The sequence below is a fragment of the Podarcis cretensis genome (assembly GCF_951804945.1).
Source record: "Podarcis cretensis genome assembly, chromosome: 17".
Taxonomy (NCBI): Eukaryota; Metazoa; Chordata; class Lepidosauria; order Squamata; family Lacertidae; genus Podarcis; species Podarcis cretensis.
In genome coordinates this window covers 16260888-16288593 of record NC_137187.1, presented here as the reverse complement: position 1 = coordinate 16288593, position 27706 = coordinate 16260888, and the positions used below count along the sequence as shown (strand labels likewise).

Below are 27706 nucleotides of genomic sequence, written 5' to 3'. Positions count from 1 at the left end.
ATGAAACAATTTGGAAGAATACGCCACACAATAACCAACTACTGTTCACTAAATATGCACAACTTTAATTCCACTGTTAATAAGATATGGTACATGTGCCTCACGGGATCATTTTTGCTTTAAGTTTCTATTTTTAATCCTATTTCAACATATAAAAGGATATGTCTATTCATGTGACGAGGATTTCTGAAAGCACTACTTAAGCTTTCTTCATTTGAAAAGGGTGAGTGACTTGAGAAGAATTTGGAAAACCAGACATTTCAATAAATGAAAGTTCTCTTTTCACACAGGGGATATAGTGCACTTGGATACCTTTTTAAAAAAAATTGATAGATTAGGAGTTTTATGGGGCATTTCTGTTGGAAATCTTGAATTTGTTTTGGACAACTAGGGTATAGAAGTTATAATGTTAAATATTTAAAAAACTGTAAAGTTATTTAATACAATGTTTATATACAATGTGTAATATCATGTTATAAAAGACCAACTTTTCCATATAAAACCCATCAGTTTGGGATTAGGATGCCTGAAGGTTTGCTTATCTCTACATGTACACAAAGATCAATTCCACAGTTATAGTCCAACTGCGAAGTGCTCTCTACATGGATCCTTGCGGGTGTTATTTTGGCGCCTGCCAACCTAGCAGTTCGAAAGCACCTCCGGGTGCAAGTAGATAAATAGGGACCGCTTACCAGCGGGAAGGTAAACGGCGTCTCCGTGTGCGGCTCTGGCTCGCCAGAGCAGCGATGTCACGCTGGCCACGTGACCCGGAAGTGTCTCCGGACAGCGCTGGCCCCTGGCCTCTTAAGTGAGATGGGCGCACAACCCCAGAGTCTGTCAAGACTGGCCCGTATGGGCAGGGGTACCTTTACCTTTTAATTATCATCATCATTATTATTTTCCCAAGTTCCTTAACCTTCTGAACAAAGTATTTTATGCCGTCTGGTGTCTCTTTTTAGTTCCACTAACTGCATTTACAATATACAGTCGCACCTTGGATCTCGAACGCCTTGGCTCCTGAACAAATCGGCTCCCAAACGATCGAAACCCAGAAGTGAGTGTTCCGGTTTCCGAACGATTTTTGGAAGCTGAAACATCCGGTGCTGCTTCTACAGCTTCTGATTGACTGTAGGATGCTCCTGCAGCCAATTGGAAGCCGGGCCTTGGTTTCCAAATGGTTCCAGGAGTTGAACAGACTCCCGGGACGCATTCTGTTTGAGAACCAAGGTGTGACTGTAGTCTTTTAGGCTGCATCCGAAAGCAGATGCTCCACCACTGATCTACAGCTTTTCAGTTCAATGGGAGTTGGGGCCAGCCCAAGACATTTTGTCACCTGAGATGGACCCCCAAATGCTGCCCCCCTCCCTGGCAAGGAAAGATCTACACTAGGAACAAGGGAGGGGAGATAGATTGACATCAGAACCTGCTGCCCCGGTGGATCCTGCTGTCTGAGGCAGTCGCCTCACCTGGCCTCATGGGTGAGACTGACTTCTGTAGCTCAGTAGCAGAGCATCTCCCTTGCATGCAGAGGCTCTCAGGTTAAATCCCCAGCATCTCAAGGTAGGGATGAGAATGTACCTGGTCTATCCTGTAGACAATGAGGAGCTGGGTGGACCAATGATTTGACTCCATCTAAGGCAGCTTCTGACATCCCCAACTCAATAAAACTTACTTCTGAAAACACATGTATAGGATTGCAACCAGGGCTGGATTTAGGTATGATGAGGCCCTAAGCTACTGAAGGTAATGGGGCCCTTTATATGTTCAGCTGTCCTTTGTCAACAACAAAATGTCACTGTTTTTTGTGTTGAATATGTGCTATATGGTAATTTATGGACCTAACAGGTATCTAATGCCATTTGCATATTAACAAAATATGTATTTTCTCAAAGTAATTGTTGAACTGAAATACAATTAAGAAGAAGTATATTAATAGTGGTAGTGATATTTAGGGAGCAGACTAGCAGGCGGGGCCCATTATTTACATCATAGGAGCCTACACAACACAAAACACTGTTGCTGTATGTAGGTTTTATTTTATTTTTTTATCTTATATTTTGGAAATGTACATCCAGGTGTTTTTTTCTTTAATTTTTTTGGGGGCCCCCAAGAGAGTGGGGCCCTAAGCTATAGCTTGTTTAGCTTATACGTAAATCTGGCACTGATTGCAATGTTCATGTTTTCGTTTTAATTTGCTTAACTTTTTGTAAGTCATCATGGGAATCTGTTGAAAGGTAGGGTATAAAATCAAATCAATAAATGCATCATTCTTGTTCAGGAAGAATTTTGGCCTGCGTCCTTACCCCATTCCATTTACTGATTGTCCTCAGTATAACACAATAATCTTTTCCTTGTTTCAGGGGAGCATTGTAAAAATCCCCATAGTAAAGTCTGTCTCCGAGGGCAAAGATCCGAATGTTGTCAGCAACGACCTTGGCTGGGATTTCTGCTGCCACATAGCCTTCTGAGTCAGTGCCTCTGCTGAAATAGTCTAGCCTAGTCAAGGAGTAACAATCAAAGTTGCACTGTAGGCTCCAGGGAATGACAATCACTTGGTATGAACTAGAAAGAGATGGAAGAGCATCAAGGAGTGTCAGAAGTGATTTATACACAACTGCCTTTTGATTTCTGCATTGATTTTCTTCAACGTGCTGCTTTGTTTAAAAGCGCTCAATCACTGGCCATCACTGAATGGCTTGTTGTACTGTATTTTATTTTATAAAAAAACCCTGTAATCCTAAATTGTTATGCTTTCTTCAATAACGCTAGGCTAAACCACACTATTCAGAGCACTGGATTTACAAAAGAGCAAGTTAACTGGGGGGGCTTTATTGCTTACTTTACCAATGCTGGGAAACTGGGAAAGAGGGGCATATACTGCAGGGATCTCAATAGAATGTAGTGTGTCTCTTGGCATTCCACATAGAGAGATCCATTCCATCCATAGCTGTCAACTTTCAGATTTGAAAATAAGGGATCAGCAGCCTTGAAAATAAGGGATCAGCAGCCTCACCTGTCCTGGGGACAGTCTACGGGATATCTAACAATCCGGGATAGTAGCGGGAAGCAGCGGGAAACGGTGCTGGAATAAGGGAATTTCCCGCAAAAAAAGGGAAGGTTGACAGCTATGATTCCATCTATTGTTAAGCATCTCTCTCCACTGAACACAGAGGCAACAACCATTAGGGACAGGTGATGCTACATCCAATGCCTTAATCCATACGAGTAAATGGTAGCTTCTAATTTACAGGGAAGAAAGTACTGTCTGGGACCATTTGGGTGAAGACAGCTAAACCCATCCCCTCGCTTTGAAAAATAGGCTAGCCCCTATTCTAGCAGTCTTGGGTAACGCAACCGTGAGGTTTCCCTGCTTCCATGGAGGCCACGTAAATCAAGCTTGCCTCTTCACCTCCATTGTCCGGCCCTAAGGCAAATTAGATATCTCTTATTATCTTTTCCCCATACAGTGGTACCTCTGGTTAAGAACTTAATTCGTTCCAGAGGTCCATTCTTAACCTGAAACTGTTCTTAAGATAAGGTACCACTTTAGCTAACGGGGCCTCCCGCTGCCACCACACGATTTCTGTTCTCATCCTGAGGTAAAGTTCTTAACCCGAGGTACTACTTCCGAGTTAGTGGAGTCTGTAACCTGAAGCATTTGTAACCCGAGATACCACTGTACTAATGAACCTACGGAATGAGTACTTACTTATGGTGAAATGGAGATCAAAATCTGTTATGGACTATAGCTATGGAACTGAGGGGGTTTGTCTAGATTAAATAAAGAAGACTGTAAGGGCTATAAATCTTGCATACATGGCACAAGATTCTGTGTTTTGGTTGATTTTTGCATCTTTGGGTCCAAAAGCAGTTAGCTATATGCGATAGAAAGTAAATTCAGATATGGAGGAAATTAAATCCTTTGAATTGTAATGAAATTTGAAAGGGAAAAAATAATCTAAGCAAATAAAGTTTGAAGTGTAAGTATTATGTGTTTGGGGAGTATCTTAAATGTGTAGCAAAAATCCAGAGACCTTATTGGTCCATTTTTGTCTTCTGCCTTCCTCAGGCTGAATAATGGTGCAGAACCTTGTACTGATACAAAGTCTACTTCCGGAGATGATGGATCTAAAAAGCAAACAACATGTCATTCTTATTACAATGGTATTATTCATGCGTTACTTTTTTTTAAAAAAAAAAAAATCATAACCTGGTCTTCTTCACAAAGAAAGCTGAGCAACTTGCAAAATCAAATGCACGGCAGTATCAACAGCAATGATAAAAACCAAAAAAGTAACAGAACAAGGGTGTTCCTTATATTGGTGCCACAACCAAGGCGGCCCTGGTCCTCACAGACCAACACTGCATTTCAGCTGGCTGGGAAATCCAGGACAAAGCCTCTGATGTTCAGAGGAACAAGCAGGGCAAGTTAGTCCTTCAGGCATGTGTTACACGACCATTTATACTGTTCTGTACACACTTTTTAAAAAGCCATTATTTGCCATCCGTTTTAAAGATAATAAACTGAAGGCTTATGTGTGCCACCTTTAATTTTTATAAGTATTTCTATTAAAATTATTGATTCTGCTCCCAATTAATTGGGCTACCTTTTTAGGTAAGTAAACGGTGCTGCTAAATGTTGCTGCCAAATATTTTATCCCCTTTCAATCTAGCAGTTCAAAAGCACGCCAGTGCAAGTAGATAAATAGGTACCACTGTGGAGGAAAGGTAAACAGCATTTCCGTGCACTCTGGTTTCCATCACAGTATCCCGTTGCACCAGAAGCGGTTTAGTCATGCTGGCCACATGACCCGAAAAGCTGTCTACGGACAAACACCAGCTCCCTCGGTCTGAAAGCGAGATGAGCGCCGCAACCCCAAAGTCGCCTTTGACTGGACTTAACCGTCCCGGGGTCCTTTACCTTTACCTTTTACCCCTTTCTAAATCTCTGTAATTCATTCAATTCTGGAATTATGAACGTTGCTTTTTCTACAAACAGCTAAAAAGATATTCTTTTCTATATTTTAAGCTTTGTCCATTAGCCCACCCTGTTTGCAATGGTAAACATACAACTAGTGCTCTGTACGAAGGGAAAAGATGTGCAATGGTGAAAGTTGCAGGTGGGAGAAAAGCTGTTGAAGAAAGGATTCCGCACGTCCTCAACATCCACAAACTCCACTGCGTCTCCCTGCAAAACTGCGACATCTCAAAGCTGTGTCTGTTTACAAAAACTTGTATCAGGGCTTTGTTTAGCATGTGGGTTTTGCCCATCAATCCCTTTCTCATAACCCAAAGAGCAGGTATTTGAATTGGGAGCACCAGTAATTTGAAAGACTGGGGTACCGGCAGACAGCATAAGGAAGTTTCCTGCTCATGGGCTGCAAAAGGAAACGAGCACAGCCTGTGCATCCTTGCAATGTAGGCTTGTCCACATTTCCGCTTGACTAGTGCCTAGAAAGCACAAATCTGACCCATTTCCTGCCTCTCTTGTGCTCTCTAGGCAGAAGTTTGAGCAGTTCTGCCTTGCCCCACTGCTTCCTGTCATAAAACCCACTCTACCACAAACGGCAATCGGCAGAAAACCCAGTTGGTTGAGCCCTAAGCTGAACTCAGTCCAGCTCAGCACATCTCCTGTTTATGCTGCCTGGGAATGTAGGGACTATGGAGGGAGGGATGGGGGCATCAGGCAGCTGGAAGAACACAATGAATGGCTGATGATGATGAATTTTGCTTGGTGAGTCACAAATTCTGAAGGCTTGGAATACAGGCAGATGAATAATTCAGCAGATGGTTATATCGAGTTGGTGGACAAGAACAGCAGCAGGATCCTTACTGAGCTATTTTAAATACAGAACTATCCACAATATGTGGCAAATACAGCACATGACTATCAATCGGAATAAAAAATTTAGATTGTGTTTTATGTTTTAAGCTCAGCTGCAGTGCACAGGCAGAAGAAAAGAAGGATGGGAGCAGTTGAGGTTATTAAGGGGGGTGGGACTTCTCTGTTTCACCCTAACAAAGGAAGGAACAGCTGAAGACGCTGAAACAATTTATCTGCCGAAGATAAACAGCTTCACCTAGCGGATGATTACAGACTGGGGAGAAATGTAAAGAAATTGCAAAGACTGCCTTCTTCTGGTTAGCAGACAGAGTAACCACAAAGTGCATGAGAAATGGCAATGTCTCGTCCTCTTTCCACACAGCGCATGAGAAATGAGGATGTTTTTTCAAGTTTATGCAACATTACAATGACCAAGACTGTATGGTGTTCCATACAGAGAAGCTATTCAGTCAGTAACTTCTCCAAGCCCACTCACATATCTACCCCATTCATATCTAAAGCAAGCACAGGTGCCAATTCCCTGGGATCTTGGTTGCCCAAGCACCCATAAAAATTCCCCATGAAGGGGCCAGGTATCCACAAATTTCAGTGCCAAGGCCATGCATGCTGCATGGCACCCACGGTCCTGGGCACTCAGAGTCACAGGGCCTAGTTGGCACTCCAGAAAGCAAGGGATGAGAGGCGTAAAAGGAGCACACAGGAGAGGAGACTTGAACCCTCTCCCTCGTGGGCCTCATCTCTCCTGCAGCTGGTTGCTATAACCATTTTTTTCTCTTCCTGGTTCTGATATCAGAAAAGAGCCCAGAATGCAAAAAGTGGCTGGAGCAACAAAATTAGGGGAGGTAAGGAATGGGGAGGGATCAGCAAGCTTCTTTTGCTGTTTGAGAATCACCACCCACCCATTCACACACACACCCTATTCATAAGTGAACAAGAATGGCACGTGAAACAAAATGTACCTGTCATCATCACTGCTGGTTCAGCAATCAGCAGGTTATTGGGAAAACATGTATAGTCGTACCTTGGAAGTCGAATGCCTTGCAAGTGAAACGTTTTTGCTCCCGAACGCCACAAACTCGGAGGTGAGTGTTCCGGTTTGTGAATGTTCTTTGGAACCTGAACATCCAACGCGGGTTCCACAGGTTCCATTTGGCTGCAGGAGCTTCCTGCAGCCAACTGGAAGCCGCACCTTGGTTTCTGAACAGACTTCCGGAACAGATTCCATTTGACTTCCGAGGTACGACTGTATTTGAATCTAGGTGTAAAGGTAAACGTAAAGGTACTCCTGACCATTAGGTCCAGTCACAGACAACTCTGGGATTGCAGCGCTCATCTCGCTCTATAGGCCGAGGGAGCCGGCGTTTGTCCGCAGACAGCTTCCGGGTCATGTGGCCCGCATGACTAAGCTGCTTCTGGAAAACCAGAGCAGCACATGGAAATGCCGTTTACCTTCCCGCCGGAGCGGTACCTATTTATCTACTTGCACTTTGATGTGCTTTCGAAATGCTAGGTGGGCAAGAGCTGGGACCAAACAATGGGAGCTCACCCTGTCGCGGGGATTTGAACCGCCAACCTTCTAATCGGCAAGCCCTAGGTTCTGTGGTTTAGACCACAGTGGCACCTATGTACTCAAGTCCAAAGGTAGCTCTCGTTCCATCATGGCAAGAGCTGGTGCCTCTGATGCAGTAAGACTCAACATAAGCACTAAACCTCACTCTTCATATTCTACATCTTGCTAAGTCATTGTGATGTCGGTAGGGTAAGTGGCATAGAAAATTATTTGATCAAGTAAGGGAGGGGCTTCCTTAGCAAAAATGGAAAAGTGAAAGGTAGTACTGTAAATTCTATGGCTTTCTTCCAGATGGTATAAAAATCAACTGAAGTGACGTCCTGCACTTTTAATTTTCCAACCTTGTCAAAATACTAGGAGAAAAATACAAAGCAAGGCCTTACCAGTGATGGGGGTTCTCATGTAGATGAGAGCACTGTGGTTGAGATCGGTTGTGGAGATGTTAACGGTGTAATTGGTGCCCGGCAGTAAGTCAAGGCACACTGCTGGAGTCTGAGAACTTGTGGTGAAGTTATAGGTCATGTTATCACGGAATTGTTTCTGATACCACCGTAGACCCTCTATCTGAAGCTGCAAATGGAGTGTGTGACCCAGATGAGAATGAAACACTTTAAACATTTGGCACATATTAGTAGCTAGTGGGGCCTCTTAAATTTAAGTGCACTAAGCAAACGTTTTGGTGGTTGCAGCAGGAAGCAGAATACACTACGTTTGTCTGGTCTGAATGTCCTCCATCTATTGGGAGTGCCTGTGCAGCAGAATGAAGCAGAAAGGAAGTGCAAAACCACTTTTGAAAGCTGCCCCACTGTAAAGTGCTCTCTGAAAATGGAAAACTAGCACAACAGGACAGAAGTGTTTTAACCTTTAACATAACCTGTTTCCTCCCCTTAATGGATCACTGCCTTGTTGTGGCAAAGGCGCTTGAATAACTTCAAGAAGCTATGAGCCATGCTGTGCAGGGCCACCCAAGACAGAAAGGTCATAGCCGAGAGTTTAGAGTACATGTGATCCACCTGGAGAAGGAACTGGCAAACCACTTCAGTATTTTGCCAAGAAAACTCCATGGACATAAAAAAAAGGAGAAGCTTTGAGAAGAAAGTGAGAATTTCCAAGGCATGCTCTGGCTCCTGGGGTCACGGAGAGTCAAACACGACTAAGACGACTAAACAACAACAACCTGTTTTCCTGCTGTACTAGCTTTGGTATTTGCAGAGAGTCTTTTATGTCGGGGCCTGTTAAAAAAAAGTGAATTCCTGCTTATAGTCTGAAATGGTACAATCCGTTCAACCACCTCTGGGCCACTTCTACCATCTCATTCCCACCTCCTTCTTTAGCTTGTGCAGACCAGGTTTCAGATAGCATCATCGGCTGAGTCACACCTGCAAGTTCATCCAGCCTGACCAGATTTCCAGGATTCACATTTTGAGTCCTGAGGGAAGGCCTGCTGTGTGTGGAGACAAACGTAGCATTCTATGAGCTGTCAGAGCAAGGTCTTAACTAGGGCTTTTTTGTCCCCCAGGTGGAGCTCACCGGAGCTTAGCTGTGACACCTCTTTTTCTAGAAAAACAGCACTGGTCTTTACCCACAATATAAAGGTTTGCATGTTTTGTTGACTGGCAATTGGTTTCTCAGATCAAGAAGTTCTGACAGCCCTCTCTCTTCCCCCAAAGCGTTCTGCATTAGGTAGGCTGTTTGGCTTTAAAAAGAGTGATAAGCAACATGGAACTCCAGGAAAGGGGCCTGAATTTTAATGAGGGGGGCAGATAATCTCCACGGCTGGAGTGCTAACACACAAGAGACTATACAGAAATCATATGTCCACATGATCTTCCTCAGAATATGTTGCAAATAAGAATGTATGGCACACAAGTCCCTCACAAAAATTCAGCAGTTTGCTTGCAAATCTACACACTACCTAATCAGTCACTGCAACGGTTATATCTGGTATGTTTTTCAACCGCGAGGCATTACACTGGGGAACATTTTTTTTTTTTCATTTTCTGTTGCATGAGATTTTTCAACTGTTCTTATATGTTCTCTTAATGCTGATTTCAAATCTGAAATCGATTTTCGTGTACATGCTATAGTTATCTTGCAATTTCTGACTTTTGACGATATGTCATATTTACACTGGGGATAAGTGGACACTGACACGTTGATCTACCCTAACCACATGGTAATTATTGTTTTGCAAACTTAATTTTTCTTTATTTTTATAGTTTTGTAACCTAAATATTTGTATTTTTCAGATCAGACCATGGCTTCTTCAAGTAGACCAAAATGTGTAAACGAAATTTGTTCCCCAGTATACTGTGTATCACAAGGGAATACATTTTTTTGCATACCTCCAACTGTACATAGATATACATGTCATTTTCAATGCTATACATGTCATGTTCAATGCTATATAAGTCACTTACATTTATACTCATATTGTACTACTTTGGCTATGTGTTTAATAAAATATTGAATTCTAGTATTGTGAAAAACAAAGATTATGGTGAAAAGTGAAAAACATGAATTGCAAAAAAAACCTAGAGCTTACAGAACAAAACCACCTTCAGATATGAAATCAACACGTCAAAATTAGGTTAGAACAACTGCAGGTGTCAATGCAACAAAAATATTGTTCCCCAGTGTTATCAGAGTTCAAGGGGACACCGCAGCCAGGCAAAAGGGTGTGTGTGAAGGAAGGCTGCTGACAGATGTGGCCTGAGAAGAATTCCAGTTGTGAAACAGAGACCTAGGGGGCTGCATTTGGCCCCTAGGCCTAAGTTCTCCACCCCGGTAACAATGGCATTGTTGACTTTCTTGAATAAGTAGAGATCCCTGTTGTCTCTGATCAAACCGTTTCTTTGAAATGCACCCAAAATCTGCAAAACTTGTATCAGGGGTGACAATGGGATGGATGCTGTACTGCTGTCAACACTCTGAAACACGCATGTCAACATGAGATTTAGTCCCAGTACTTCCCACTGTAATCAGAAACTGTACATCACTTACTACATAGTTTTCCTCAGATGATGATTCTCTTTGCCATTTAATACAGGTGTCATTAAATATGGAGATGTTGCTGAATGCAGCTTTCTTTTCTGGGGGGGAGAAGTGTGACGGGGAAGAGAAACTCTTAATCAGCTATGCTATGCTGGTATGTTATTAATAATAACAGGTAACGCAACACAAAGAAGTTGCCTGCAATCAGAACAGCTTGGTTTGAGCAAATCCAGTATGCAAAATTCAGGCCCACTCACCTGTTTCTTGACTGCCATGGCTATTTTTGGGTAGCCAGGTCACAATGCTACTGCAGAAGACACAGTTGGCATAATTCCTGATTTGCAACCCAACTCTCTTTTGACCCCTTCCCTTGCTTGCCCTCCTGGTCCAAAGCACACAATGTCTCTAGGCCCTATATGTAGCTTTCCAATTTGGTTCTTTGGCTCATTTTAATCCACTAATCATTATCACAAGGGTTCACCAGCCCATTGTGCTACAGAATCTTTAGCATACAGTTGCAATCGAAATTATTCAACTCCATATCTGTCAACCTTCCCTTTTTTTGCGGGAAATTCCCTTATTTCAGTGCCATTTCCTGCTGCTTCCCACTGCTATCCCAGATTGTTAGATATCCCATAGACTGTCTCCAGGACAGGTGAGGCTGCTGATCCCTTATTTTCAAATCCAAAAGTTGGCAGCTATGCTGCTGATCCCTTATTTTTGAGGCTGCTGATCCCTTATTTTTGAGGCTGCTGGTCCCTTATTTTCGAGGCTGCTGATTCCTTATTTTCAAATCTGAAAGTTGACAGCTATGTTCAACTCCCCCATTGCAAATCAGGTTTATTATCAAAAATTTACAGACTTTCAGCTGTTTGCAATGAGCAAATCAATTGAAATAGCTCAACACAATGGATGCTTCAAGTGGTTCCCCCAAATTCAGCTGAAATTGCAACTTATACTGGCTTCTCCAGTCTTACTTTTATTCAATTCCTTCATGGCAAGCATCTTTAGTACTTAGTAAAGCAGCCTTTTGCTGCTATGATCTGCTGCAAACGAGATGCATGGCCAGATCTTAGCCAATCTTAGCGCCTTCCTCATGAGCAGTGGCCTCCAGTTCAGTATTATCAGCCACCAGTTTAAGAACACTGTTTTGTGTCATCACCAGCACTGAAGATTTTCAGGTAAAATTTCCTAACTATCAGTATTGATGATTTGCCAAACTGCAGCACCTACCAACTACTGGGTGCATTATTCGGACTTTTAAAGCCAAATTGGTGGATCCTGTAGTTACTTCCACACTGTAGTTTGCATCCTGACGTAGCTCCAAGCATATCTTTATAGCCTCCTCGGCTGTGGTATAGCTAATCTTTGATTCAGCCACAGTTTTCTTCGAATCATTCCCTAGCATTCTCATTGTGAGCTGCATGGGAAATGAAAGGGAAGTCAGTTCTCAGAAACAAAACTTCAGGGCATAGCTATAATATAAACTTGGTTAACGATCCATTTTGTCTCCTCAAAGAACTCCGGAGATGTTCATTTTGAAAAGGCCACACTTTTACCACATGGGTTTTTCCAGGAGTCTTTGGGGAAGAAGTCAAGACAGATAAGCTGGTACAAATTTGTTTATTTGTTAAATTTCTATACTGCCCTTCATCCGAGGATCACAGACAGGGCCGGATTTAGGTTTGATGAGGCCCTAAGCTACTGAAGGTAATGGGGCCCTTTATATGTCCAGCTGTCCTTTGTCAAAAACAAATTGTCACTGCTTTTTGTGTTGAATATATGCTATATGGTAATTTATGGACCTAATATATATCTAAGGCCATTTACACATAACAAAATATTTATTTTATCAAAGTAATTGTTGAACTGATATACAATTAAGAAGACATATATTAATAGTGAAATCATTATTAAGCTCTAACTTAAAATGATTTTTTACTCAGAAAAACTTAATAATGCAAACACATTGGCATTTGGCAATAACAAAAGTTCCTTTAGAAACACAATTTACAAAGACTCATAATCTATCTTTAGAAACTTGCTATAACATGAAATAATAATAGGTGTAAATATATGATGCAAACTTCTAATAATTATAAATAGCTTTATTAATATGAAATTAAGTGTTATAACCTGTACAATGCCATTGTAGTTAATACAATCATTTTTAGGTTTTATTTGTTTTTTATCTTTATATTTTGGAAATGTACATCCAGGGTTTTTTTCTTTAGTTTTTTGGGGGGAGGCCAAAGAGTGGGGCCCCAAGATATAGCTTGTTTAGCTTATACGTAAATCCGGCACTGATCACAGAGCCATTTGAAATATAAAAACACAAAAATATACAACATAGTAACGAAAGCCCACAATAACACACCCACACTGTGTTTAAAGGGCCATAGATTATTTAAATAGCCAAAGGCCTGAGAGGAGAGTATGTTTTTGCCAGGCACCTAAGGATATGTAATGAAGGCAGCCAGGCAAGGCACCCTGGGGAGATCATTCCACAAATCCTATTTACCGAGATTTGTATATACCCTCAGAATAACTGTGAGATGGAAAGGAGACAGGCCAAGACAGTTAATCAGCATTAAAGACATAACTGACTTGGCCAGAACAGAAGCCCTTCTGGCCAATCAAGAAGCAGTTATATATTTATCAAGTTGCAAATGTCTCCAGGCAGCTCAGAAGTTCTTTGTTTCTGCTTTACTTTGTGTCTAGATGTTATGGCATCTAGAAGAAATGGTGAGCAATCAAATCACATCCTTTAAAAAAACATTTGCAGATGTTATTGAGCAATATTTTATTAAAATGTTTATACATCCTCCCGTACTTACAGAAACCTGCCTGTCCCCCACTAGAAAGCTAAGAACCTCTTATCTTTCTAGTACAAAAAAAGATTTAAAATATCTCACGCACTTGGTAAGTCTCGTTGATGGCTGTATTTCCATTAAGCCTCCTCCACGTCAAACAAGAGTTATTTAGTGCAATACCGACAAAATCTTTAACTTCTGCAAAAATAACAAACGAAAACATTTCCCATTGTTGAATGGCATGTAAAAGCCAGTTTCTTCTTGTCGCTGTTTCGATTGCAGGATCTAGTAGTGGTCAGCTGCAATCTAAATCCAGCTTTTTCATCATACAAACTTTGCAACTTGACAGGGAAAGGGCAGTCATTCTTTGCCATCATCACTTACCTTGTTCCATCAACAATACAGGGAACTGCCATATCATTGCTCTAGAATGAGACCTGTTACGGCTTCTGCTAACGCTTCATATTACATCTTGCCTATTTGCTGAACCCAGTTTTGATCAATCATCATTACTATATTTGTCACATGCATGTTGTTAACAAAGAAATCCACTGGATGCCACTGTTGTTCTGTTAAACTCAGAGCTCCAAAAACTTCAAGAGTCCTCTCTGAAAGTTCTACAGCATGGGAGAGGGTAGTTCATGAGAAGAGAAGACTCCCTGGAAAAGAACCTGATGTTGGGAAAGATGGAGGGTACAAGGAGAAGGGACGACAGAGGACGAGGTGGTTGGACAGTGTTCTCGAAGCTGCTAGCATGCGTTTGACCAAACTGCAGGAGGCAGTGGAGCACTTTAACCCTTTCTCCTCATCCAGGGAGATTCCAACAAACAACCTCCTCTGGTTCTTAACCCGTAGACACCTGCCAAAGGGATAGTGCCCTCACTTCGCTACAAGAGCAATAACAACTCCAGTGTCCCTTAGTTAGAACTTGCCCACAACGTCTGTGCTAGGATTATCATCATGCACTTACTTTCACATCTTAGATCCAAGATTTCCCACGATCCATTTTTGGTACAGAATGAATGTTTTTTCATGCTCGTGTTGTAGAAGCCCTTGACACATCTGTATTCCACAAGGCTTCCCGGCTTTGATATCCCATTCCATATCATGTTGGAGTGATGTATGGCAGGAGGTTTGCCACATTTTATTTCTAAATGGGATCAGAAGCTGTTTTAATTCAGAAATGCAACTGCAGTAGTCTATAGACTTTTTGTCATCCCAGTCTAAACCACTGAGCCTCTTGGGCTTGCCAATCGGAAGGTCGGTGGTTCGAATCCCCGTGATGGTGTGAGCTGCCATTGCTCGGCCCCTGCTCCTGCCAACCTAGCAGTTTGAAAGCACACAGTGCAAGTAGATAAATAGGTACCGCTGTGGCAGGAAGGTAAACTGTGTTTCTGTGCGCTCTGGTTTCCATCACGGTGTTCTGTTGCGCCAGAAGAAGTCTAGTCATGCTGGCCACATCACCCAGAAAGCTGTCTGTAGACAAACACCAGCTCCCTCAGCCTGAAAGTGAGATGAGTGCCATAACCCCAGAGTCGTCCGCGACTGGACCTAATTGGGTCCCTTTACCTTTTTTATCTACCATATTGGCCCAAATATAAGCACTGCATGCTTTCAAACTGCTAGGTTGGCAGGAGCTGGGACAGAGCAGCAGGAGCTCACCCCGTCGCGGGGATTCGAACCGCCGACCTTCTGATCGGCAAGCCCAAGAAGCTTAGTGGTTTAACCCACAGCGCCACCTGTGTCCCCAATAGGGTAGAAACCTGACTACAAGATAATAAACCTCTTGTCAAGCAGCAATGGGATAGAACTGGGAATATGAATATTTAATAATAATAATATTAATAATTGTATTATTCATACCCCGCCCATCTGGCTGGGTTTCCCCAGCTACAGCATGTATAAAAATATTGTAAAACATCAGGCATAAAAAAATTCTCAATACAGGGCATATGACCATCGTGCCTCGTATACCGTGTTCTCCAATTTCCATAACCAAATAGAAAATGTAAACCAAGAATCAGCCATCTGAGCAGATGAGAGGTGGAGCTTTTTCCAGGGATGCTGTTTAACTTCTCAACTAGTCTGAACCTGAACCTCTAGTACTTGTCAAGATACCTAAAAATCATTTTGCCATTATTAAGAAGAGGTAAGAACCTTGGGATTTTCAGGAAAACATTTCTTCTTCTTCACAAAGGATAGTTATTATGGTGGTGTTCATTCATAAATAATGAGCGTTTTTAATGTAGATTACAGATGATATTTTTACCTTTGCATTCAAAAGTGATGTTTCCCCACTTCTGAGATGCTGTGCATTGTGAAAAATTATGCTCTCCAAAAGACTGAAATCCTTCCCTACATTTATAGTATATCGTGCTTCCTAAAGTTGTTCTGTTATTCCAGATAATATATGTATTATTTGGAAACCACCATGGTTTTCCACAATCGATTTCTAATGGGAAAGAAAGAGAAAGATGACAGCATTATTAAGATAACGGTTTCCCCATTAATATTTATTTATCAGTAAAATATTTTCTGCTGAGTATTTTGTGAAGCAGCACTTTGACCAAATGAAATCAAGAGAACCAAGCCATTTAACTACATACTTAAGTCCCATTTACTTTAATTTATAAAAACTTTGATTTCCTTGCAATTTAAGAGTGCCTAATTTTTTAAAGATATGCTTACAATTAATGTAACAAATAGTCTTTGTTGAAATAAATGTTGCAATCATTAAAGCTTTTTAATTGTTTTCTTTACCTTTGCATACAAAATCAGCTTCCTTCCATTGTCCGCTGGAACTGCAAACTGCAGTGGAATTTCCACTTTCAATGACATAACCAGGCTGGCAAGTATAAACAACTTTGTTTCCATAAGTTGTTTTGTTGACTGCAGAATATGCATTTGGAACAGAAGGTGGGAGCCCACAGTCCACAACTGCACCAAAGGAGGGGGGGAGAATAAGTTAAGACACTATAAGGCACTATGACATGCAAGGCCCAATTTCTTAAAGTAACAATGGCTGCCACTAATCACACATTTGAAGCACATTCGTCACCCCAAAGAATATTGAGAACTGCTGCTTAGCCCACAAAGCTATAATTCCCAGCACCCTCAACAAACTACAGTACCCAGGATTCTTTGGTGAGAAAAATGTACTTTAAATATATTGTGTGTATGTAGCCCTAGGGTACACAACACAGAACTGAGACAACTCCAGCTGCTTAAATCATGAATTTACAAACACATTTTGCTACATTTACCGGTATATGTCTTTACTGTTGCCAGCCACTCCAATCTCTGCTGAGCAGCAAAAGATTCCAGGGATCTCGGCATTTAATCAAAGTTTGTGTTTCCTTTGAGGAAAATGAGGCATGATGGAGACCGTAGCGCCTTTATGAAATATGGTTTATTTGCACATATTTACACCTGAGCTTGGATAGAGAGAGGATTCTGAGCATCACAAATTGCGAGGGGCTTGCTCCCGACAGCAGCACACCATTGGGTTCAAAAGCAGCCCAAACACCATCTCTAAGTCTCCCTCCCCCCCCATACCATGTCTATCCCTCAGGCTGTATGGCATCTCTCTCCACCGTTCTTCTTCCCCAAACCCTTGCTAAAACACAACCTGAGCCTCATGCAAAAAGGACACTTTTTTCTGTGGTGACATCACACCCGCTGTAGCCCTGGCAACCTCCCCATCCCAGCTCTGCTATTGGCTTTTGCTAACTGGCACACAGCTGGGGGAGGGACTCCACCTCACTTCCTGTCTGCCACTGAATGTCCCGATGGGTAAAGACTATGCCATCGCCTGTTTTGTTCTTTGATGGCACCTCTCGCAAGTTAGTCTCCTGAGGAAACTGGCTTGACTATTGTAAAAAGGTAAAGGACCCCTGACAGTTAAGTCCAGTCACGAACAACTCTGGGGTTGCGGCGCTCATCTCGCTTTACTGGCCAAGGGAGCCGACATTTGTCCTCAGACAGTTTTTCCGGGTCATGTGGCCAACATGACTAAGCTGCTACTTGCAAAACCAGAGCAGCGCACAAAAACGACGTTTATCTTCCCACCAGAGTGGTACCTATTTATCTCCTTGCACTTTGACGTGCTTTTGAACTGCTAGGTTGGCAGGAGCTGGGACCGAGCAACAGGAGCTCACCCCGTCGTGGGGATTCGAACCGCCGACCTTCCGATCGGCAATCCCTAGGCTTAGTGGTTTAGACCATAGTGCCACCTGCTTCCCTTGTAGGCCTTGCTAAATCCATTGACCAAACCCCACATTTACTGATTTCAGACATTATGGGGAGCACTGGCACCCAGAAATTTTAGGGGATCCTTGCCCCCCCTGCAAACCCATAACAATACTGTTAAGGAACTAATGAGAATAATTACAGTTTTGATCAGTGGCGTAGCATGGGGGGGTGCAGGGGGGGCCAGCCGCACCGGGCGCAACATTTGGGGGGGCGCTTGCACTCGCAGCTCTCTGCCCCTACCTGGCTCACTCATTTTCTCTCACTGCAGTGCTGGCTGTGCGAATCCGATCCGAGCTGCCGGGTCGCCGCCCACTGTGGAGGGGGAGGGTGCCAGGCGTGCGTTGCGGTGCAGAGCGGAGAGAGAGCGAGGGAGGGACTATCTGGGGGAGGGACAGTGCAGCGTCCACCCAGCGCAGCGCTGAGCGCGGGAGAGAACCACACCCAACCAGCCCAGGCAGCAGCAAGAAGAAGCTGGCAGCGGCGGCAGGTTAGGGGTTAGGGGCGCAAATTACTTGCCTTGCCCCAGGTTAGGGGGCGCAAATTACTTGCCTTGCCCCAGGTGCTGACAACCCATGCTACGCCACTGGTTTTGATGCCATACTTTTTTGGGAGTGGTTGGGCAGGGGATGGGGGATGGGAGCAGCTTTGTGATGTGCCAATTTAAAAGGGAAAAGCAGCGGAGGCGAAGAGTGCTAAAACCCTTTCCCATATTTTCCTGCTCAGAATCACAAAGCCAAGCAGCTTTCTCTCCCCAATGGGTTGAAACCACTGGAAAACATCTAATTTGAAAGATGAGAGGAACATGAGGATAATCTGTAGCAAAGAAATGACAGGTGAAGCTAAGCACCTCTCCCCATTCACATCTCTGCTCTCTGCTCAAAACTGCCCTCCAGCAGAAGCCTCTTTTTTTAAAAAAAAAAAAAATGTTGCAGAAAACAAAGACAAGAAAACATTGAGATTTCAAAGCCCATTTAGTGAATCTCCAGCTCTGCTACTAACTACTCTAGAAGATTGACACTTTTGCACTTTAGGTGTGGCATTTAGGTCAGATCGGTGTTAGTGCAAGGGCAGGAACTATCCCCTCTTTTATCAGATCCTCTAGGCCCATGCTGCAGCACATGGGACCATCATCTCTCTAAAATCCCATACTTCACATAAGCCCTGAGTCGGTTGAATTAGGTACCTAGTAGAGGCACTGGATGTTTTTCACCACAGTTCTAAAACATTTCCGCGCCTGCCTGCGATGTTGCCATAATACCACTGCGATGCCTGCATAGCATCGCCTTTTGAAATGTGCTGGCACACCTACTGGCATGGCTCATCAAAAGCCTGTGCGCTGGTACAACGAGTCTTGCACTCAAGCAATTATATAGCCTCCTTGAAGTATTCTGCCTTTTTATGATCATTATTATAATGATTATTTCTACTATATTATTACGATGACTGCCAAAGCACAGTTCTCAGGAGGTGCTGCTATCTTATTTAAAATGAGTCATCCGAAGATTATGCCAACTCCACATGGCAAAGTGGTAAAAGCTCCTGACTCTTGCAGGAGTGCTGCTGTTATTACTTTCATTTCTTTACATTTCCCCCCTGAAAACACAAGTCACTGTGATTATATATTTTCCCATGAGATAACTATCGTGCTAGGCATTTTCACAGAGAAAAAAGTGACAGAACTTGGCAGTTAAATTCTGTGTGTTCTTCCTCTTTTTAGGGTCCCAGACAATCGTACAACACACAAGCGACAATGTCTTAAACCGAACTGCTCCAGAAAACAGAAATTAAAAAGCAGAGGGCTGTTTTATGGGTGTAGGCGCAGCTACATTTTTTCTGAGTCGTATCTAGGACAGACTTTCCTGCTCCCCTTTCTCTTGTTAGCAGCGCATAACATGGTTGTTTTTACACTGTTTTACTGCAGACCACAAGGCAGAGGGAAAGAAGAAGAAGAAGAAGAGTTTGGATTTGATATCCCGCTTTATCACTGCCCTAAGGAGTCTCAAAGCGGCTAACAATCTCCTTTCCCTTCCTCCCCCACAACAAACACTCTGTGAGGTGAGTGAGGCTGAGAGACTTCAAAGAAGTCTGACTGGCCCAAGGTAACCCAGTAGCTGCATGTGGAGGAGCAGGGAGTGAACCCGGTTCACCAGATTACAAGTCCACCACTCTTAACCACTACACCAAGCACTGCCTTGGTAAAGAAAAGAAGGAGAGTTATGCTATCACCTCTGCTGAGAGGCCAACTGCCTTTCAGCCTTCCGCAGCTGTCACCTAGTGGCAACCATTCCATCAAGCTCCCTGAACTTTTTCATTGCAGCTGGTCGTTATAATATCTCTAATGTAAAAAACTAGCACGTAAGGATATATTTTTTCTCCTCCCACCCCATCTCTTATTCTTTGCATTTCAGGTCTTTTAAGCCTGAGGGCAGGGGCTGTCTTACTACCGATTTCATTTTTTTTAAGCCACTCTCTTTTCAGCTAAACAGAGCGGAAAAAAATTAATTACTGAAATAAATAAATGCATTGCTGCATTTATTCATTTTATGCACTACTGCTTTGTTTTCGTAAGACACTGTGAGATATATGAGGAAAAGTGGGGGTATAAAATACTTTAAACAACACAGCTCTACCATTCAGTGTTTTGCTTTTTACGTTAGTAAAAAAATGGAATCTTACTTTCACTATGAGTAATAATTCAATTGCCTAATACTTGCAATGTAAAATGAAGCATTTTCAGTAACGTAGTAACTATTAAAGAGCTGGTCAAAACTGATAACAAAATGATACCAAGGTTTACCATCAGCATGGCTCTGTCTTAAGGGAAGGGATTTATCATGTAAGGTAAAGGACCCCTGGATGGTTAAGTCCAGTCAAAGGCAACTATGGGGTTGCGGCGCTCATCTCGCTTTCAAGCTGAGGGAGCCGCCGTTTGTCCACAGACAGCTTTCCGGGTCATGTGGCCAGCATGACTAAACTGCATCTGGCGCAACAGAACACTGTGATGGAAACCAGAGTGCACGGAAACACCATTTACCTTCCTGCTGCAGTGGTACCTATTTATCTACTTGCACTGGTATGCTTTCAAACTGTTAGGCTGGCAGGTGCTGGGACAGAGCAAAGGAGCTCACAGCATTGTGCGGATTCAAACAGCCGACCTTCCGATCAGCAAACCCAAGAAGTTCAGTGGTTTAGACCACAACGCCACCCACATTCCTATTTATCATGTAAGCTGCAATCTTATGCCTGTGAACCTGGGAGTAAGTCCCACTAAACACTGTGGGAAAATGTTCGCAAACCTGAACACTTAACTTTCAGGTTTGCGGTGTTCGGGAGCCGATTTGTTCGACAACTAAGCCATTCAGGAACCAAGGTACCACTGTACTAGGGATTCAACCTTGGAATTTAGTGCTTGTCAATCATCCCGGTGCCTCATCAGCTAGAATACTGGAAGATGGGTTTACCACTTACTGTACAATTGGGCAGAGCATACAGACATGTTTTCCCTTGTATTTCAATACCTAAAGGGGCCTAAAACTGTACTCTTTTTAAAAATACAAGCATTCACCTTTGCACGAAGTATTTGCTGTACGCGAATGAAATGGTTCCACTCCATTTTCTGTTCGATATCCTTCAATACAGTAGCACTCATAGCTTCCTAATGTATTCACACATCGTCCTCCAAGGCCACAGATGCCTGAGATTCCACATTCATCAAGATCTAGAAAATGTAATACAATTGTGACCGTCTTTTTATGAAGACTGCTTCAAATATTTTGAACCCATTGGTAGGCAAGAGCCAACATGCAGCAACAATTATTGTTTAGAGCTTACCTAGCACCAAGTTGCCCCACTGAAATTAATGGACCTAACTTAGCCATGTTCATTCATTTCAGTGGGCCTGCTCTGAGCAACTACCACACATAGTGCTTTAAACTATAACATACATGAAAATGACTAGTCCTTGGGTCAGGGGGCTTTCAACAGTGAGGGAAACAAGAAAGGAAGGGGGAGAAATGAAGAGGGAAGTATAACTGGGGTGTGTGAAGATGGACTAAGGATGGAATCCAGTGTTGTAATATTATGACTGTTCTGTGAACACAAGCATTGCAATTTGCCCGACAGAAAAAAACCCCATCCCTTCCAGCTGCTGTGGGGTTTCTCCTGATCAGCGGCAGAGCATATGCCCATGCTGCCCAGGGCAGGCACGCTCCCAAAGGGGGAGGGACGTGGAGGGTGCCCTCCCAGGCATGGGATAGCAGCTCAGGTGCACAGAGTGGCGCAAGTGGGCCGCCCATGGGGGCGGAGCGAGCCGCCAATGGCGGACATTCGGCACACCACCTGCCCACAACTCCCAAGCCTCCCCCAGCTGTCAAAATGAAGGGGGAAGGGGGGATGCAGCCGGCAAAGCGGCGCAGCTCCCCCCTTCCCCTGACGGCTCGGGGTAGGCTGGAAGTCGCGGGAAATGTCACCCACCTCAGCGAAGACACCCAGGGTGATCCGTTTCCAGCGCACCCCCCTTCCTCCACCCCTGCTCCTGATGCCCCCAGAGCCAATTCAGGGGGGGGGGAGAAGCCCCACTGCACAAGCAGAAATATTTGTGCCTCATTAGGGGAATCCCACCCTTAGTTTCAAATGATAAGAGGACTATGGAATTAAGCCAAAGACTTGTTGAAAGAAATGAGGGGAAAGTCCCTACCAGAGAAGAATGACAGATTAAGTTGATGGATGATGCCGAAATGGCTAAAATGACCAGAAGAATCAGAAATCAGGAAGACCAAAATCTTAATAAGGAATGGGGGGAATTTATAATTTATCATAAAAACCATTGTAAACAGCTAAAAGCGTCAGTAGGTTTAGAATAACACTTGTAGTTTAATGGTGAATTTTGGCCATAATGGAGATGTAAAAGATTTTGGATTATCATAAAAGATGCAGGAGGAAATGATTAACAATAGGACCCACAAAGGGGAGTTCAAGAGATTCCTTGGAATCTTGTTTTTATGTTGTATGTTGGATATGTGACTGTAAAATGTTAGTCTGGAAAACCAAATAAATAAATAAATGAGAAAAAGAGGAGGATGGCAGTAAGCAAGTATTTGGAGAAGGGGGTGCAAGGGGGAAAGGGCAGGGCTATTTAAGAGAGCAGGAGACTTTGAGGTCGCTGAAATTGGAAATATCAACAGATCAGAGACATGTCAATAGATAAGACTGGGGCAAGCTCACACCAAAGTTTCAAAGGTAAGGGCAAACAGTTAACACTGGGCATGGAAGGGGATGGGAAGCCAGTAAAGAGATCTGAGGAAAGGCATCAGCTGGACTTAGATCAGGAAATCTTGGACTCAAGTTCTACCCCTGTCAGTGGCGGAGCAAGCCGATTGGGTGCATAGGGCAGCGTGCGTGTGGGGGCGGGGCCAGCCACCCGAGGGGCAGGGCCAGCCAGGGCAGGACACTCCGAGTCTGCCTGCCTCCTCCCTCTCAGCTGCCCTGCAGCTGAGGGGGAGGGCAGGCTGTTTGGGGCAGCACAGAGCCTTCGGGCACCCAACTACCGCATCACTCCCAGGAGAGACATGTGGCACAGGTGCGCTGCAGGCCCCGCGGTGAGTGCCACCCGACATTTTGACACCCCCCTCAGTGGTGACACCCGGGGCGATCTGCCCCCACTGCACCCCCTTCCTCCGCCCCTGATTCTACCCCTGCCACTGATTTGCTATGTGCCCTTCAAGAAGTCAGTCTCTCACATCTGCACACATACATATTGCAGCACTGAAGCAATTTTCCCACATGGAAAGTAATAACCACGAGCTTGCATACACAAGACCTCAGATATCAGAGTACAAAACACAATGGCTATGTTATCAGCTGTGGGAGAAAACAGATGCAAAATACGTAGAACAGTAAGCCTGGACTTGGACTATGATGAAGAGGGGCTGGGGTGATCTGTCAGACCAGCAGCACGAGAGGCCTGGGTGACAGAAACCAATGCCAGCCTTGAATTGGGGCCTCCAGAGTCCATAAGGGCTCATGCAGACTCCCGCTTGGTCCTGCCACTTTCTCCTGTAGAAATCCAATCTTTACTGCTGGACCGGAGCAAACATCAATTGGATTTCCTGTGGATTGACGTTTGCTCCAATTTAGCACGAAAGAGCTGGTTTTCCCAGGGAAAGCAAGTGGGGCAAACAGAAGGTTTGTCCACACTTCCAGTTGTCCTGTGCCTTAGAAAGCATGGATCTCAACAGTTTCCCATTTGTCTCATGAAAAAACACTAATATAGCACATTTAGATGTATATATCGCAACAAATTCAAAGCTTTACCTGGAAATTATTTTTACTGGGAAACTTGTAAATCTATTGCAGACTCAAATATTCCCTTCCCTGAACATTAATTAGGTTTCGGAGGTGGGGGAATGAAGGCTTCTCTAAATCAGTTAAAAATAATAATAACTACAACTTTTATTTTAGATTTGACTGGTATATATTTTAGTTGTCAGCTTAATCAGCATGATAGTCACTCCTGTATCTTATTAATTTTATGAAACAATGCATTTCTAAAAATGAAATACTTTCTGCCAAAAATATATAGCAGAAAATTCCCCCTCTCCTACATAACTATGTGGAAATATGGGTTTGATCTTCCTCAATTACAGCTCCCAACAATTTTGAAAATGAAAAGTATCAATTTAGACATGCTCAAGTAGTGGAAAGGACATACATTAAAGAGAGAAACAGCTTTAGATGGAAACTAAAACTCTGTGTGTGTGTGTGTGTGTGTGTGTGTGTGTGTGTGTGTGTTCTAAAAAGAACATAAAGGAAAACAGTAAAAATTCCTTATGACTTGTTGCTGCTGTACTTACCTATACATTTTGTGCCATCATTGGGAATGAATATCTTGTTTTTACTGGAAGCCTGGAAGCCTTCTAGACAAATGCAATAAAAGCTTCCTTGTGTATTGTGGCATGAAGCATGCTCTCCACAAATCTTGCTTGCCCCAATATCACATTCGTTTTTGTCTGACAAAACATTTTTTAAAAATTGCAGAGGTTAAAGCAAACCATTAAATATCAGTATTATTCTCTAATTATTTTCTACCATTTAAAAAGAGAAGTTGTTTTGGTTTGGGTTTTTTTAAAAAAAAATTATTAAGTTTTCCACAATTATACCACATAACAGAACAGATAACACAAAAAGGAAGGGGGGGAGTGCATCAAAAAAGAAAACAGTACAATAAACATCTTATCCACCACCATAAAAGAGATAAACAATATGAGCGAACTTAATCCTTTAAAAGCCCATACTTATTTACATATTGGTTGACTTCCTCCATTCCCTTCCTTCTGAATTGCCTTGTGTCTGTATGTAACAGCTTTCCAATATCATTCTTAAACCAAAATATTTCCAGTTATTATCTAGCTTATTCACTTTTCTTACTTCCTAAACCCCATTTATTTAGTAAATCCTATTTTAATCCTAGGCCTATTTGGTACTTTCAAGTGATTTCTAATTTTTTATATTAGAATATTTATTCAAATAGTCTTTTAATTTCTTCCAATCATCTTGGTATTCCTCTTCTTTCCAGTTGCAGATTCCTCCAGTCAGGTCAGCTAGCTCTGAAAAATCCATCATCTTCATCTGCCAGTCTTCCACAGTTGGTAATTCTTGTATTTTCCAGTTCTTAGCTAGTAAAATTCGAGCAGCCGTTGTGGCATACAAAAATAATTTAACATCTTTCCTGGGCAATTCCAGACCTGTTATCCCAAGAAGAAAGGCCTCTGGTTTTTTAATAAATGTATATCTCAACATTTTTTCCAATTCATTATAAATCTTCTCCCAGAAGTCTTTCACCTTGGGGCAGGTCCACCACATATGAAAAAAGGTGCCTTCTTTTTCTTTACATTTCCAGCAAAGATTATCACTGTTGTGGTAAATCTTTGCTAGTTTTACTGGGGTTAAGTACCACCTACACATCATTAAAAAGAGAATTTGTTAAAAGAAAATTGATTCCATCAGAGGCGTAGCAAGGTCAGGTGGTACCTGGTGCGGAAATTTTTTTGTCCCACCCACCCACACCACATCGACGGCTCAGGGTAGTCTTGGGAAGAAGACTATTTCAGCCGTATTCAGCATAGACGCAGTGAAATTAATGAACATTACTAACCAAAGTCCATTGGTCTCAGTGGGTCTATTCTAAGTAGAACTTAGATGTATACAACCCATTGTTCAGATAATTCACCCAATTTACTGTGAGCCCCTGTGGGGGTTCTATCTGTAGGGCCAGATTTAGGTTTGATGAGGCCCTAAGCTACTGAAGGTAATGGGGCCTTTAATATGTCCAGCTGTCCTTTGTCAACAACAAACTGTTGCTGTTTTTTGTGTTGAATATATGCTATATGGACCTAATAGGTATCTAAAGCCATTTGCACATAACAAAATAGGTATTTTATCAAAGCAATTGTTGAACTGAAATACAGTTAAGAAGAAGTATATTAATAGTGAAATAATTATTAAGCTCTAACTGTATGTAGGTTTTATTTTAATTGTTTCTTATCTTATATTTTGGAAATGTACATCAAGGGTTTTTTCCCCTTTAAATTTTTTTGGGGCTCCCAAGAGACTGGGGCCCTAAGCTATAGCTTGTTTATCTTATACGTAAATCCGGCATTGCCTATCTGTGAAGACAACCTAGCATGCCAGGATAGTGCTGGTGGGGCAAGCTTCCCACATCACAAAACCTGCCTTGCCACACTCTAACGTCCTATATCTATACAGTGGACACTTGGGTTGCGAACATGATCTGTGCGGGAGGCATGTTCACAACCCACAGCATTCACAACCCGCGACCTGTGCGTCTGCACACAGGCGGTTCGCAATTTGGCGCTTCTGCACATGTGCAAGAGCTGAAACCCGGAAGTAACCTGTTCCGGTACCTCTAGGTTTGACGCAGTGCGCAACCCGAAATCACACAACCCAAAGCGTCTGTAACCTGAGGTATGACTGTATAGGTTTATGTTCTAGTAGATGTGTCTATCTCTTTAAGGGAACAAACTTTCACAGAGAAGAAGCGGAGCAAACTGAAAGTTGCAAGCAACGATTCATGGGGCTCAGTTTGTTCAGTTTAGGGACCCCTGACCATTAGGTCCCGTCGTGGCTGACTCTGGGGTTGCGGTGCTCATCTCGCTTTATTGGCCGAGGGAGCCGGCATTTAGCTTCCGGGTCATGTGGCCAGCATGACTAAGCCACTTCTGGCGAACCAGAGCAGCGCACGGAAATGCCATTTACCTTCCCGCCGGAGCGGTACCTATTTATCTACTTGCACTTTGACGTGCTTTCGAACTGCTAGGTTGGCAAGAGCAGGGACCGAGCAACGGGAGCTCACCCTGTCCGTGGCGTAGCGTGGGGGGTACAGGGGGGGCCGGCCGCACCGGGCGCAACATCTGGGGGTTAGGGTTAGGGGGCGCAAATCCACGGGTTAGGCGGCGCAAATTACTTGCCTTGCCCCGGGTGCTGACAACCCACGCTACGCCACTGCACCCTGTCACGGGGATTCGAACTGCCGACCTTCTGATCAGCAAGTCCTAGGCTCTGTGGTTTAACCCACAGCACCACCCGCAACCCCAGTTTGTTCAGTAAAGGCATATTATTAATATCTGGAGTATATCTGAGCAGTTCTGCGTGAGCAGCAGTATGTCACGCCATTCACCCCTGGAGGCCTTTGCGTTGTTATAACAAATCCTAAATTGTAACAGTTCAATTGTTATTCCACGCATGCCTTTGTGAAGTTGCAAGGAATCACAAATGTCCACCTACCTTGACAGTAAGTCCTCCCATTGCCCACAAATCCATAATTACAGGTGCAGACATTTTTGCCATCTCGCTGCTGGCATGTGGCATTAGCATGGCAAGTGGCGCACACGTCAGAAGGTAAAGCACTTGTAGCATCTATAAAAATAAAGCACTGTGAATTAGGACTAGGGGATTACCAAGAAATGCACTGGACAACAAACATTTGGGGCATTTTCAGCCTCCCAATGAATCACACTCAAGTATAACAGCAACACAGGTACACAAGATAATGTGAGTTGTCATACCAGCACCATGTGCTTCTAGAGCCAAGGAGCAGAGAAGCAAGGCAGACATAATGACACAAGCCTTCTTCTATCCAGATAACAGGCCTAGATGGGCTCATTCCCACAAAAAGCTAAGGATTAATAATGACTGCAATGCGTTATACGTAGGGCT

At 43.2% G+C, this 27706-nt stretch overlaps 1 protein-coding gene across 1 annotated transcript in view; it reads right to left on the bottom strand.

Moving 5' to 3' along the window:
- SUSD1 (sushi domain containing 1) overlaps positions 1–27706 on the bottom strand; it is a 38591-nt gene that overhangs the window by 7450 nt on the left and 3435 nt on the right. The window contains exons 2-13 of the mRNA XM_079959354.1: positions 27275–27406; positions 24325–24480; positions 21039–21191; positions 15983–16159; positions 15492–15674; positions 14193–14372; positions 13329–13420; positions 11643–11829; positions 10419–10507; positions 7799–7985; positions 4035–4128; positions 2304–2562 (exon numbers count right to left, since the gene is read on the bottom strand). Coding sequence (XP_079815480.1) covers positions 2304–2562; positions 4035–4128; positions 7799–7985; positions 10419–10507; positions 11643–11829; positions 13329–13420; positions 14193–14372; positions 15492–15674; positions 15983–16159; positions 21039–21191; positions 24325–24480; positions 27275–27406 — 1889 coding nt within the window. The remainder of the gene's footprint in view (positions 1–2303; positions 2563–4034; positions 4129–7798; positions 7986–10418; positions 10508–11642; positions 11830–13328; positions 13421–14192; positions 14373–15491; positions 15675–15982; positions 16160–21038; positions 21192–24324; positions 24481–27274; positions 27407–27706) is intronic.